This window comes from Piliocolobus tephrosceles, chromosome 18 (assembly GCF_002776525.5).
Source record: "Piliocolobus tephrosceles isolate RC106 chromosome 18, ASM277652v3, whole genome shotgun sequence".
In the NCBI taxonomy this organism is placed as follows: Eukaryota; Metazoa; Chordata; class Mammalia; order Primates; family Cercopithecidae; genus Piliocolobus; species Piliocolobus tephrosceles.
This window is the reverse complement of record NC_045451.1, coordinates 37312672-37328543: the sequence shown is the minus strand read 5'-3', so window position 1 is coordinate 37328543 and position 15872 is coordinate 37312672. Positions and strand designations below refer to the sequence as shown.

Here is a 15872-nt window from a genome sequence, read left to right as displayed (position 1 = left end):
GTGTGTATATTTTCTTTTAAATGCTTGCACATTTTCATAGTAGCTATTTTGAGAGCCTTGGATTGGGTTTTACTGTCCTGACTGTGGGTCCCATTTGCCTGCTTCTTTGCCTGTCTAGTAAGCTTTTTATTGTGTTCTGGATGTTGTGAATGCTATGTAAACTGAGTTTGTTGTTTTCCTTTAAAGAGTCTTGACTTTCATTCTGATCAGCAGTTAATTTATTGGCAGATCAGCTTTATGCCAAGAGTTCTTTTCAGAATTTGTTAGTGAGGAACTCGGGTAGCTTTTATTCTAGAGCTAGAATAATTCTGCTCTTAAGGAGTACCATTTCTGAGATTTCAGCTGAATGCCTGGGATATTCATTGACGCCTCCCTCCTCTGTCTGGGGAGAAATCCAACCTTGCCCAATACTACATGACCTAAGGACTCATAGCTGATAGCCCCCGGTAGGTAATCTCTGCTAGGCTTTGTGAAGTCTTCCCTTCAAGTGAAGACTAGAATTTTTCCAGAGACTTAAGATAATCCCTATGACGGTTTCTAGAGTTCCTTTCTACATAGCTCCCTCTTCTCAGGTATCCTAACCTGCAAATTCCATTTCCCTCGGGAGCCCCAAACTCTTTTTCTTCCCAGTGAAGTCACAGATATCTCAGCTTTTCTTCCCTATCTCAGCTTTTCTTCTTGCCCAGGTTTAGAAAGTACTCCCAGGCAGAAAACTGGAACCTCGTGAGTTTCTCTTCTCTAGAATCTCAGCCTGTGTTGTCTATTGTCTAGTGCCTGAAAACAATTGTTTCATATATTTTGTTTAGTTAGTTTTATATTTATCTCCAAGGAAAGGTTATGTCTACTTCCTATTACTCTATCACAGCTGAAACCAAGTCAGTGATTATTTTGAGTTACGCAGAATTATTGACTAGTAAAAGAGGCATATGATAGGGCTCTCTGTCATCTATGAGCTGTTACCACCTTAAGTAAAAGAAGTGCTCTAGTATGATCCACAGCCCTTAAATAGCAAATAAGAATGAATTTTATGGGAATAACATCCAGGTGAATTCCCAGGGTGATAGGATATGAGAATGGGTTCAGTTTACATATTTAATTGGAAACTTCATATTCGTTTAGGAGCTGCATAGCTTCTCTGTGTCCATTAGAATCAAAGAATCATAAGACCATGGTACTAAAAAGATACTTGGTGACATTCTTCTACAGCTACCAGTAGCAAATGCAGGAATGAACTGGGCTAAGGAGAGATAAGCTTTGGGACAATTTCAGTGGAAGTTGGAATGTGCATTCCTCCTGTTCATGAGCCTAAATGGTAATTTTCCAGTTTTGTTTTAAATTAAGTGACAGAACTGCTTCACTCTCTCTATCTCTCTCTCTTAAATGAAATCCCTTAGTAGGCTGGTCTGTTCCATTGGGGGTTTGCGGGTTAAAAGGAAGGTCTGAAATGTTTTTCTTGCCCCATCCACTGGCTGCAGTTCAGAAATGTCTTTGCAAAATCCTAGGACTTTGTGAAACACATTTGAAAACCACTGAGCTGGAACATCTCTTGATAATATCAGAGCCTCTCTAGTCCTTAACCCAGACCCTGTCTTTGATATAATCCAGTGGTTCTCAACTCTGTCTGCTCATTGGGATCACCTGAGAGCTTTGCAAAAGTACTGCTGTTCAGGTTCCACTTCCAGACTGTTGATTTAATCACGCTGGGTCAGGTCTCAGGTATGTTGATCTTTACAAAACTTCCTAGGTGATTCTAACATACAGCCAGAGTTGAGAACCTTTATTCCAGTCACACCATTTGTGGTTGCATTCTTTGTCTCCCACACTCAGCTCCTGCTGAGGCCTGAGCACTTGCTTCTAGCTTCAGAGATGGCCTGCCAGGATTCCCCAGAGGTTTGAAATCCCACAGTGGGAGGTCATGAACACCCACATTCCTGGTCCTTTCTTTCTTTTTCTTTTTCCTCCTCTTCTTCTTTTCTTCTTCTTCTTTTTCTTCTTCTTCTTCTTCTTCTTTCTTCTTTCTTCTTTCTTCTTTCTTCTTTCTTCTTTCTTCTTCTTCTTTCTTCTTTCTTCTTCTTCTTCTTCTTTTTTTTTTTTTGTTTTTAGACAGTTTCTCTCTGTTGCCCAGGCTGCAGTACAGTGGTACGATCTCAGCTCATGGCAACTTCCACTTCCTGGGTTCAAGTGATTCTCCTGCCTCAGCCTCCTGAGTAGCTGGGATTACAGGTGCACACCCATGATACCCATCTAATTTTTGTATTTTTAGTAGAGACAGGGTTTTGCTGTGTTGGCCAGGCTGGTCTTGAACTCCTGACCTCAAGTGATCCACTCGCCTCAGCCTCCCAAAGTGCTGGGATTACAGGCATGAGCCACCGCATCCAGCCTCTCTGGTCCTTTCTTATCCACTCAAATCATTGGTTCTTCAGTCCACCTCAGCTTCAGTTGGAATACCTACACAGGAAACCATGTTAGAGTTTCATAGTATGTAAATTGCATAGAGTTCAGAGATTAAAACAGTAATGCTCTGTGTTGCTAACTTACATATCCTAACAGGCCTATGGTGGTTGGTTCTGCATATTTATTACCAAAAATTGCTGTGAATGTTATAGCAAACACAGAAGGACCCTACCCCAGAGAAGAAGTGTGGTGTTAAAACATTAGATTAGTGGTTTTAAAACTTGGTTGCCCATCAGAATTCTCCTGAGGGGCATGTTAAAATGCATATGCCTCATTCTCTCCCTGAGAGACTGTGAGTTTGTAGGTCTACAGTGGGCCCCAGTATCAGTATTTATAACCAGCACCTTAAGCGCTTCTCATACAGTAATCTAGGACCACATCTTGAGAAGTGCCAAGTTCCAAATTAAGAGATGAGGCCTCCCGCATTGCTCCATACCCAGGCATATTTTCCTGCTCATGTAACCCAAAATATCTTACAAACAGTAAATTTAAATTATTGGTGTCAGCAGAAAGTAGCACAGACATAGCTAACCCAAAAGAGTAGTTTATCTCTCACAAAGTCAAGCTTGATTCTTTTTTTCTTTTTTAAATGAGTTATGTGACTTTTGTTAGATTCAAATCACCATCTTCTCATCTCTTTGCAATAAATTTTGCATTAGGTAAGCCTGAGATAAGGCTAGGTCACTCATTTGCGTCCCATTTTTTGGATTTTTAAGATTTTACTCAATGATCTAATTTTGTTTTGAAAAATAAACTAAAAAATACTTTTTAAAAAGAAACCTGACTTGCACACACTTTAAATGTATATTATTTAGTCAACTTATAGGGGAGAGAATAACTATCTACTTTACTAAACAATTCTTTACATTACAGAAGAACTTGCTTCCATGAAGAAATACTGTAAGCACAAATCTGCCTAGTGTTTTCAGAGTTTCACTGAAGCATTCGACCTAGGCTTAATGTGCATGGAAAACATTTTTCTTATAAAAGTGAGCCACACCTTCAAAACTGCCATGAATTTCACAATCAATCAACTTTTGGGAATGGGGAGAGAGGTGGGAGGCAGCCAGGCAGCCATGAAGCGTGCTAAGCTTAGTTTGGTATTGAAAGTTTTCCACCAGAATTGTATGCCCAATATGGAATATCATTGACTGTTCCCTCACATGTTAACTGTTAATAGTTCTGAGGGCTGAGGATGGTATAAAGGCTGTAAAAGACTCAGACCTCATCAAAAAGAAAAAAACCCCAAAACTCTCGATCTAAAGAGAAAAAGGAGACGTGGTGCATAGGTCAATAAAGACGTGAGTCCAAGAGCCCAAAAGGTATCATCTCCCCAGACCACTAGGATGGGAGGCAGAGGCTGTGGTGTGTGCTTCCCCCGTCTTGCGGCTTGCCTTGTCCATCTCTGTCTGGATGGAGTAAGTGCTCAGTTCTCAGCAAAGGACATATTGGAACTGACAGCCTCACTATTGTGTATATAATATGTCATGGCTGACAGATGAAGCGCATTGCAATGGGATATAGCCATCAGCCAAGGCTGGAGGAGGCCTTGTTCTCTGGACCTCTTAGAAAGCACTCCTTCTGGGTCCTCCCTGCCCCTTCTCTGCAGCCCAGCTGAGTGAAGATCTTAAAGCACCATTCCCTCCATTACTCCTGATCCTTTGTTGTGCTTCCCTTTTGTCCACCCTGCACTTTGATTGCTGAGCACTCCCAGCAGGGCAGACTGCAGCTGAAATGGTAGGAACAATGGGATCAGGCAGTGGTCCAGGGAAGCACTAGGGACCGGGCATGCTTAACTGTATTACTCTCAGCTGGTCTGCCCTGGGTGTAAGTGAGCAAGCTCCACCTTTCAACTGCCAGGGTGAAATCTACCCTTCTGACAGTCACATGGCCTTCTCCAAAGGCAGAGTTAATTGAAAAGTGAAACAATTAGGAGATGGGGAGAACTAACAGTAAAAATTACTTTGAAGGGGAGTTACCTTATAAGCTCCTTTCATCTTTAAGTATTTGGGAAGGATTTCTTGCTTAGCACGTAAGGCATTTCAGTGTTCCAGTTTCATTAGGAGCCATCATCAAATGACAGATTAGTAGTGTGTTGTCTTTTGTGTGCAGCTGTATATTTTGCCATGGTAATAGGCACCTCATCCATTTATTTATTTAACAAGCATTTATCAAGAGCTTTCTGGGTGCTTGGCTTTGTAGTAGGCCTTGGGGATAAGACGATAAGTCTCTGACCTCAAAGTACTTATAGTCTAGGAAAAGGAGACAGAAAAGTACACAAATAAATGCCACCTAATAGTATAAAGACTGTGATAGATGTCTTTATGTGAGGCAGTGGCACATACAGGAGGTATACAGAGAATAAGAAATTAGACTGAAGGCAGTGACTGTTTGCAGACCACATGTTGCAATATATAGATTATTGATCTCACTATTGACAAAATGAAATGCCTGTAGTAAAATGTATGCTTATTCATTCAGTAGATGTTTATTGAGTGCCTACTGTGTGCCAGGTGCTCTGCGTAGTACCTCTGTGATGATGTGTACAAGCAAGAAGGGGAGACAGACTTTAATTCAGTTAGCACACAAGTCAAACGTAAAACTAAAACTATGGTAAGTGCAACAAAGATAAGTTACATGGTTTCATGAAAACTTACAATAGGGGTATATCTATAAGGTAGGGGTGTCTCCCCAGGATTGAGCTGAAGCCAGAACATGAAAGAAACATTAATTAGAGACTCCGCTAGGTACCAAGAATAAAATAATGGAACAACAGAGAAAAAATGGTACGAGTTGGGGCCCAAGATCCTGGCCTAGTGTCACCATGGAGCGTCTCTGTGGACTTTGGTGCCTAGAACTAGAAAACTGATGCGGGTAGAGGTGGGTAGAAGGCTACTACAAGTCCTGTTTTACCCAGGTCCAAAACAGTTACACTGTTTGTCCAACTTTTTTTCTTTTTTGAATGGAGTTTCACTCTCGTTGCCCAGGCTTGAGTGCAATGGCACAATCTCAGCTCACCACAACTTCTACTTCCCGGGTTCAAGTGATTCTCCTGCCTCAGCCTCCCGAGTAGCTGGGATTACAGGCACGCACCACCACGCCTGGCTAATTTTGTATTTTTAGTAGGGATGGGGTTTCTCCATGTTGGTCAGGCTGGTCTCAAACTCCCAACCTCAGGTGATCCACCTGCCTCGGTCTCCCAAAGTACTGGGACTACAGGCATAAGCCACCACGCCTGGCCATCCCACTGTTATTTTTAATAATCATCCCCACTAACCCTCAAGATGCCCCAGTATGAGGACCTAAGGAGCAGAAAACTTAACCTCCAAGAGCTCCTCTAGACCTGTGATCCTGTGAGTGAACACAGAGTGCCAGCTAATTTTCAAAGCAGAAGTAGAAACTAGCAATGCCCTGATTCATAAAAGATAAGTAAGCAGCACTTAATATTTTATGCCACAATAAGATTTCTATGTTTTTGCTGAAAACGGAATAGCAGCCTATGTTCACAGCAGTAATGCCAGTGAACACCCTCAAGTGGTAGGATTAATTCTCTGTATGTTGATGATGGTGGTGTTTCTACTATAAGTTGCAAGATGAATTAAAAAATGAAATTGTTTTCTCCTGGGCATTTACAGGCTTCACTTGAGGAAACTATCTCATGATGCTTACAAAATATTGTAAGTATAAACAGGATTTCACAAAATCAGGGAGGCAGGAAATAACCCTAGGGATTCCAGAAATTAGTGTGAAGAAAATCCTAGTTTCATGACTACATTGAACTGTCCCTATAATGCTTTATGCCATCTGTGTTTTGACTCTTAACAGGGGCTGTAAGACATGTTTTCCTATAAAGCATAAGTTCTATAGCTTCAATGAAAAATAGAGATAAAATGAGATATAAAAAGATAGATGATTGATAGATGGATGGATGGATAGAGAGATAGATAGATAGATAGATAGATAGATAGATAGATAGATAGATAATTACCAGCTAAAATTTTCTAAATTCATGAAGCCAGTCATCATATACTTCCTGGAGGGGTTCTTCAATTTACTAATATTTTCTCTTTTTTAACAGTTCTTAGGCTAATGCATCCTGTAAGTTTACTACTCTATGTATAAATTGGGCTTATAATAAACCTTAAGGAATGCTTCTTTGAACTAGGGTCATGGCTTAAAATTCATCTGGAACAGCGAAAGTATATTTTTATTAAAAATAGCTTTAATGTCTCCAAACAATGTGTTCATTGTCCATTCCATTATAGTTTTGTAGACACTGATTATGTTGTGCCTCCAGCAACAGGTTCAGCTTTTTATTTTAGCTGGAGAGAGTCAGTCCTGAGAAACGTGCTGGAGACATTCCTTTAGAATCAATGTAGGGGAAACACAATTGACAAAGTTCAGAGGAGTGATCTTGAATGACAACTATTTTTTCTTTCCTGACACATTTGTCTAGTGGACTCAAGGTTCCTTTTGAGACTATCCAAAAGTTTCCTCAAGAAAGCAATAAGTGCATAATATAAAGTTTAAGGATTTCTTTGCATGCTAACCCCCAAACACAGCAACACTCCTAGAGTTCACAAGGATTTGAAGGCTTAGGACAATTCTTGTGTGTTTCTTTTCTTCTTCCATTTCTTCTCCATGCCCCCTTAATTCTTCAACCTGGGCTGTTTTTACTAGTTACAGTGGTTCTTTATGAGCTACTTGTACAGAGATGTTGAGCTTTAAGACAAAGTACAAACTGAAATGAGCTGGAACAAGAGGAAGTGAGGAAAGACATTCATTTGAAGAGAAGCAGGGACAGAAATAAGAGGCTGCTCGAGTTAGGTGAAAGAACTCTGGGAATGAGGAATTTCAGATTCTCTCATGGGATTTGCCATCTTTGGCAGGACTCCCCATTGTTCAGGTCTCAGCTTCTTCATTTGTAAAAGAGCATGTAAAAATGTAAAAAGTCACTGGGCTAAGTGACCTTTATGTCCCCTTCCTCCTGTCTCTAAAGATTGCATTAAACCAAGGTAGGTCCACATTCCTGTTATTTAGGGTGAAAAGACTGCAATTAAAGCGTGCCTACTGATGTTCTAAACTAGTGCAATACATCTTTACTGCTGCAATTGAGAAAACTGCTGTAAAACATTATAAAATTAAAGGTGGATGTTCATTTAGGTATTCATTTCCAACTTTCAGATCATTGAGACTTTTGATGTCAAATATTAAGTAGCTTCAACATGCTCATCTTTGTTTCTCTCTCTCTCTCTCCTTCTCCACTCCGCCCACCCTTAGGCTTACGAGAGGCCCCAGAAACATTCAACTCTCCATTATGACACAGGCCTCCCACAGGACTTCACCAGTGACACCTTAAAACCAAAGCACCAGCAAAAAAGCAGCAGCCAGAACCACGTGGACTGGTCCACCAACTCTGACAGCGGACCCGTCACTCAGAATTGCTTCATCAGTCCAGAGTCTGGCAGAGAAACTGCAAGCACCAGCAAGATCCCAGCTCTTGAGCCCGTGGCTTCCTTTGCAAAGGCCCAGGGTAAGAAAGGCAGTGCAGGGAACACGTGGAGTCAGTTGTCTAACAATAACAAAGATCTGCTTTTGGGAGGTGTGGCACCATCCCCAAGCAGCCACAGCTCACCAGCCCCACCCACCTGTTCTGCTGAGTGCAGCGGGCTTCAGCCCTTGGCGGATCAAGATGGAGGAGGTGCAAAGGAGCCCCCAGAACCACCTACTGTGGGCAGTAAGAAAAAGTCCAGTAAGAAGGATGTGATAAGTCAGACCCTACCAAACCCAGACCTGGATTGGGTCAAGAATGCCCAGAAAGCATTTGACAATACAGAAGGGAAAAGGGAAGGTTATTCCACAGATAGTGTCCAGGAGTCATCACCAGCCAGGCAGAATGTGAGTTCTGCCAGTAATCCTGAAAATGACTCAAGTCATGTCCGGATTACTATCCCCATCAAGGCACCCTCTCTGGATCCAACCAACCATAAGAGGAAAAAGAGACAGTCCATTAAAGCGGTGGTGGAAAAGATCATGCCAGAGAAAGCTCTGGCTTCTGGAATCACTATGAGCAGCGAAGTAGTTAACAGGATACTTTCCAACTCTGAGGGGAGTAAGAAGGATCCCCGTGTCCCTAAGTTAGGTAAAATGATAGAGAATGAGTCCCCCTCAGTTGGCCTTGAAACTGGTGGAAATGCTGAGAAAGTTATCCCAGGAGGTGTGTCTAAGCCGCGGAAGCCACCCATGGTCATGACACCTCCAACGTGCACAGATCACTCTCCATCCAGAAAGCTGCCGGAAATCCAACATCCAAAATTTGCTGCAAAACGAAGGTGGACTTGCAGCAAACCAAAACCCAGCACCATGCTTCGAGAGGCAGTTATGGCCACCTCTGATAAACTGATGCTGGAGCCCCCATCTGCGTATCCCATCACCCCATCCAGCCCTCTCTACACCAACACAGACAGTCTTACTGTGATCACTCCAGTCAAAAAGAAGCGGGGACGACCAAAGAAGCAGCCTTTGCTCACAGTCGAGACGATTCATGAGGGAACTTCCACCAGCCCCGTCAGTCCCATCAGCCGAGAGTTTCCTGGCACTAAGAAAAGAAAGCGACGACGCAATTTAGCGAAGTTGGCCCAGCTAGTGCCGGGAGAGGACAAACCCATGAGCGAGATGAAATTTCACAAGAAAGTTGGAAAACTCGGCGTGTTGGATAAGAAGACCATCAAAACTATCAATAAGATGAAGACACTCAAGAGGAAAAACATCTTGAACCAGATCTTGTCCTGTTCTAGCAGCGTTGCTCTGAAGGCAAAAGCTCCCCCAGAGACCAGCCCTGGGGCAGCAGCCATTGAAAGCAAACTGGGCAAGCAGATTAATGTTAGCAAGAGGGGAACCATCTACATTGGCAAGAAGCGGGGCAGGAAGCCAAGAGCAGAGCTGCCACCCCCATCCGAAGAACCCAAAACAGCCATCAAGCACCCCAGGCCTGTTTCTAGCCAGCCGGATGTTCCAGCCGTGCCTTCCAACTTTCAGTCACTTGTGGCGTCTTCACCAGCAGCTATGCACCCACTTTCAACACAGTTAGGTGGGTCCAATGGCAACCTGAGCCCTGCCAGCACTGAAACCAATTTTTCAGAGTTGAAAACTATGCCAAATCTCCAGCCCATCAGTGCTCTTCCAACCAAAACCCAAAAGGGAATACACAGTGGAACCTGGAAGCTGTCTCCACCCAGACTGATGGCCAACTCCCCTTCACACCTGTGCGAGATTGGCTCCCTAAAGGAAATCACGCTGTCCCCTGTGAGTGAGTCCCACAGTGAGGAGACGATCCCCAGTGACAGCGGCATTGGGACAGACAACAACAGCACTTCTGACCAAGCGGAGAAGAGCTCAGAATCCCGAAGGAGGTACTCTTTTGATTTCTGCTCCCTGGACAACCCGGAGGCCATTCCGTCCGACACCAGCACAAAGAACCGGCATGGCCACCGGCAAAAGCATCTCATTGTGGACAACTTTCTGGCCCACGAAAGCCTCAAGAAGCCAAAGCACAAGAGGAAACGAAAAAGCCTGCAAAACCGCGATGACCTCCAGTTTCTGGCAGACCTGGAGGAGCTCATCACCAAGTTCCAAGTGTTCAGAATCTCCCACCGGAGTTACACCTTCTACCACGAGAATCCATATCCCAGCATTTTTCGGATTAATTTTGATCACTATTACCCGGTGCCATATATCCAGTATGACCCGTTGCTCTATCTTCGTAGGACTTCAGACTTGAAGTCAAAGAAGAAGCGTGGTAGGCCTGCAAAAACCAATGACACCATGACAAAGGTGCCTTTTTTACAAGGGTTCAGCTACCCTATTCCCAGTGGAAGTTACTATGCACCCTATGGAATGCCTTACACATCAATGCCTATGATGAACCTTGGTTATTACGGTCAGTACCCAGCTCCTTTGTACCTATCGCACACGCTTGGAGCAGCTTCCCCATTCATGAGGCCAACAGTGCCACCACCTCAGTTCCACACAAACTCCCACGTAAAGATGTCCGGTGCAGCTAAGCATAAAGCCAAGCATGGAGTACACCTGCAGGGACCTGTTAGCATGGGCCTTGGTGACATGCAGCCTTCTCTGAATCCTCCCAAGGTAGGCAGTGCCAGTTTGTCCAGCGGTCGGCTCCACAAGAGGAAACACAAACACAAGCATAAGCACAAGGAAGACCGGATCCTAGGGACCCACGACAACCTGAGTGGTCTCTTTGCAGGCAAAGCCACAGGCTTCTCCAGCCACATCCTGAGCGAGCGGCTGAGCAGCGCAGACAAAGAGCTCCCGCTGGTGAGTGAGAAGAACAAGCATAAGGAGAAACAGAAGCACCAGCACAGCGAAGCCGGCCACAAAGCTTCTAAGAACAACTTTGAGGTGGACACCTTGTCTACACTGTCACTTTCCGACGCCCAGCATTGGACACAGGCCAAGGAAAAAGGAGACTTGAGCAGTGAGCCTGTGGACTCATGCACGAAAAGATACTCTGGCAGTGGCGGGGATGGTGGCAGCACGAGATCAGAGAACCTGGACGTGTTCAGTGAAATGAACCCTTCGAATGACAAGTGGGACAGTGACGTGAGTGGGAGTAAAAGGAGGAGCTATGAAGGCTTTGGAACGTACAGGGAAAAGGACATCCAAGCCTTCAAGATGAACCGCAAGGAGAGAAGTTCTTATGACTCCTCCATGTCTCCAGGTAAGGCTAAGTTTTTCTTCAGACTTGGATTGTCTAGTTATTTAATTGCTGGACTTTGCACCTCAGACACATCTGTGGCACATTGTGTTCATTAGTTTGCAAAGAGGTGGGAATCAAATTAAAATGGGTCTCCTTGCACATTTGAGTTTGCTGCACATTTTGTACATTGTTTACTTGGTATTTACTATCTTCTTTCTCTCCTGGAGCCATTGTTTGAGAAACTTTGAAACCATAACCCTAATAACTGCCTAGGCTGCAGTCATGCCCACTATGGTTATGCTTTTTATTAAAGATGTTATTCTTAAGTCCTCATCTGATCTAACAGTACAGTTTGCTGTTTGGATACAGCCTCTAAAACTCATTAGGAATACCAGTAAGATCCAAGAATGCCAAGCCTGGAAGGAAATGACTAGCTAGTTTATCTGGCATGCCAGGTCCAGAAGTCACACATCTAATGTGAGAAGTCCACTGCAGAGCCATTAGAAGCTGATGACCAGTGAATCCTGAAGTCTAACTGATCAGGTAGCCACAGCTTTGGGCCATATTGTTTCCCTTTTTTTTTCCATGGGCATTTGATAAGTTGTCCTGGGCAGGTCCCTAAAATGAAAACTTGACTACATTCAGATACTTGTCTGTTTTGTGCACTAAGTGGAAGGAGGGAGGCTGGAAGGTGGTATGTGCCTCCTGCTTTCAGGAGACCTTGTAACTGTGTCTCTTTGCATGCCCACTAGAAAGGGATTTTGTTCACTAAATGAGACTGAAATGCTGGTTGCTACTAGAAGGACCCTATTCCTTGTCAGTTGCTGGCATAATTCCCTTGCTAACCTCCCCAACTGCACAAATCCTTCCCTGCTGTTAGGGCCTCACATTTCTGCAAAAGTATCCCTTTGACCCTGGCCTTACATCATATATGATAAAACTCCTATAGAAGACTAGAGCCATTAGTTATTAGGAAAATAGTAGAAACTTCTTACCTAGGAGTTACAGAAGCTAAAAAAAAAAAAAAAAAGAAAAAAAAAAAAGTTGTTGAGTTCCCCCTGTCGCCAAATAGTATAAAACCCTCTAACCAAAGCCTGGCTTTAAAAAAAAAAAAAAAAAAAAAAAAAGTCATCCATGTTTAAGGTTTGGTGTGGCATTTCACTTCTGTTTATGATGTGTACCACTCACTTGTCCTCTCCCTTCCCAGGAAGCCCATATTTCCTGAAGGCAGGAATAGTCTATTCATGAAGAATTAGAGACATTTTTTAGGCCAGCAGATTTCAGGAAGAAATATGATTATGAGGTGGAAACCACTTAAAGATCGCCCCAGATTGCCACTAGCTTGTGAGTTGTAGTGGTAGATGTTCTCCTTGGTTAATGAAGAGACCAATTAGCAGTCACATCTCCTGCATTTGCTAAAGGTAATAAATGACCTACACTTTGTGTCTGCCCAAAGTGGATGTGCTCATCTGGGCGTCATCATTTTTCATCATCAGACTTTGTTGAAGGTGCTTGGTTTTATGCAGAGTGCAGGCTAAGCCCACCTGGGCAGGAGGTACTGCCTTGACCTTGCATGATATGTGAGAAACTGATCTCTTTCAGCATGATGAAACTGATTCATGGGACCTACACTAGCTGTGGACAGAAGATGTTCTTATTTTTGTAATTTTATGAGCCTTATTTAGCTAGAAAATAATGATGAGGGGTAATTGTTAAGAACCTACAAGCAAAAATCCTGACTTAACAGACTCAAGGAGCAAGATCTCAAGAAGCTAAAGCCAGACATTGTTGTGTGTTAGTTTTCTCGGTGATTTTACCAGGATTTGTCTGTGGCCAGGCTGTATTGCTGAGTGCTGGTGGACTTCATCAAGTTTCCCAGCTGGGGATCATGCCTAGTCACTGTGTGCCCCCACTCTAGTTATATTGCTTTTCATGTGCTTGCATTTATATCGTGTTCATCACTTTATTAAAACTCCTCCCCATCTCTGTCCCATCTCATGGGATCTTCAGCCAGCCACTTGAGATGGGAAGAAATAGGTATCATGACAATGTCACAAAAGAAAGCTAGATTCAACCTGAAGAACTGGATACAAGGCCCAACTCTGTTACTACTTCTCTGTGTGGCCTTAGGCATGGGGTCCCACTTCTTTGGGGTACTGTCTTCCCATCTGTAACTCACGGGGTTGGGCCAGACCTTTTGTGTATAGTGCGCTTCCATTCTTAAAGCCATTTCACATAAATTTCTGTGTAATGCCATTTGTGCAATCTTACAAGACAGGTATTTTTATTCCTATATTACAGATCAGGATACTGAGGCCCAAAGAGATCAAGTGAACTGTTAAGGTTCAAAAAGCATTTGGTTTTGATTTTAAGCCCAGAACTTTGCCTGCTACATTGAACCTTGACTACCTGCCACGAAGCTGGTGAAAGCTGTGTTTAGAGCACAGCTCTTGGTGCCCAGTCCAGTGTTCCTCTATGTCACCTCTGTTCTTGCTTTCAGAATCCCATTCATCCTCAGATCACATGTCGTTCCCTAAGGCGTCTGCACAGTGATTATGTGATCATTACTGAAGAGAATAGTTAAGGGAAGAAGACACCCATTTATTCAATTCCCGGCCAATGTAGAAGGAATCCTTGTGGCCTTACCTTTCCTGTGTATCAGCCTGGAGACACCATGGACAGAGCTTCCACCTCTGTCCTTACTGAAATCCAGCACTCTGAGTTATTTTTGCCACTGCTTTGTGTCTATCTCTGTCTTCTATGAGCTTATTTTTTCCCAGAACTTTAATGAATCATAATTGTTGGTGGCTGCTACATCGATATGAGCTATGCCTGATGTTCCTGCATATCTCATTGAGCTTCTTACTGAGACAGGCCAGATTCCCTCTTATTCCTCTCCCTTCCAAGCCTTAGCCTCTCATTGCCTATATCTCAAATGTCTCCTTCATTGCTGTGCCTCCAAAGCATGAAAGAAAAATATCTTTAGCATTACGTAGAATCCAATGTCAGAGTTTGTCAAGACTCCCTGAAGAACATTCACCTTAATGTGATAGACTCTGAAGAGTGCCAAGTTCCATGAAAAGACAGGAGGCAGATGAGATGAAGCTGAGCTTACTAGATGCATTAAGAGCTTTCAGTGACTTTATCTGAGTGGAGGTGTCTATTCAGCTGGATGATACTGAGGGTCATGATTGGAAATAAGCATCTGCACTTTCTACAACTTCTCTCCCTCCACCTTTTCCTTCGTCACACTTGATTCATTTCCTTAGCATCCGAATGTCCTATTTCACATGAGTTATTCTTCTCTAAAATAGATACAGTATAAATATAGATGTCATCCTTTAGCCTGTTAAGGACCAGATTTAGGAGCGGAGTCAAGAGAAGGCTTTCAGTGCTCCCTGGGATCAGAGCTGATGAAAGATACTATATAAATGTAAGTCATTACCATTATAGAGAGAGGAATTAGAGACCCTATTTAGCAATAGCAGCAGTTGCACACTCCATTTCCTTTTTCTTGCTGGGAAATCTTTCATTCTTTGTCTCCATGGCCCAGCAGATGGTTGCATTGCCTTGTTAGCCCACTTCTAACATACCTAGGCCTAGGATGCAGTACAGACTCCTGACCGTTTTTCTGTATTTTACGCCTCCCTTTTTTGGTTTCAGAATGCAGTAGCTCTTTTGGCCTTTCTAAATGCATACCGTCTGCTAAATGTCCATTTATAAAAATGCTTGCCTGGGACCACAAAATGGATAAATAGTGAGAAGGTGCAATCTCAGAATTGGTATAAGCCTTATCAGCTCCTATTTGGGCCTGTCTGTTGGCAGGCATTGCCATCTTTTGCACACTAACATGCAGCAGAGGGCCAGAAGAGCGATTGCATACTCCGGGGGTAACAGTGCTTAGTCAGAATGATGCCATGTGCCCTCAAAGCCAAGCTTTCACAAGGTGGTAGAAGAGTGATGAGTGACATTTTCTATTCAGATCACTTGGAAACAATCTTTGCGTACTTTGACCTAACTTACACCAGACACTGAGACCTCATGACAACTGCTGTTCAAGCTCCAGTCAGATAACTTAAAACAAAAATGAGAAGAGTGAATCTACATGTGTTACCTCTTAGTTTAGCACCATTGTTAAGAAGGTAGCCATCCCAAGTCCCCAAATGTCAAGTACTTTCCTCATGATGAGTGGATGCTGAGAACTGATTCTGAGTGCACATCCTGCCATGTATGTAGCTGCCATATATGGCAGCTATGCAAATCCTGCCATGTATGTAGCTGGATTCCCTGGCACCTGGCCCCCTTCATCTCTCCTTATAGCTTCCTTCTTGCCCTTTGCCAACTCCTCTTATGAGCACTGTGGAAATTTGAGGAGGCAGTCTCTGCTGTCACTCACTAGCAGGATATGGATGCCCAAGCCAAAAATAATACAAAAACCTCCTCCAAGCAGTTATCCAGATGAGGGAATTAGCCACATGGATGAAACGTCATGAAAACTATACAAAAGAAGCGTTTGAGGATCGTTTCCTTAAAATGGAATAAAAGGAAGAAGAGGACTAATGTGAGGAGAAAATTAAGACCAGGAATAAAGAGAGTAAAACCTGGGAAGCGGATGAAATATAGTCTTTTTAACCTTAATCCAAGTCCAATTTTGAGTCCTCTTGTGGGAGGAAATGAAAGATTAATTAACTAATGGCTG

At 43.2% G+C, this 15872-nt stretch overlaps 1 protein-coding gene across 3 annotated transcripts in view; it reads left to right on the top strand.

Moving 5' to 3' along the window:
- Positions 1-15872, top strand: part of SETBP1 (SET binding protein 1) — a 376613-nt gene that overhangs the window by 259145 nt on the left and 101596 nt on the right. For all 3 annotated transcript variants that reach the window (XM_023207631.3, XM_023207632.2, XM_023207633.3), the window contains exon 4: positions 7735-11194. In XM_023207631.3, coding sequence (XP_023063399.2) covers positions 7735-11194 — 3460 coding nt within the window. The remainder of the gene's footprint in view (positions 1-7734; positions 11195-15872) is intronic.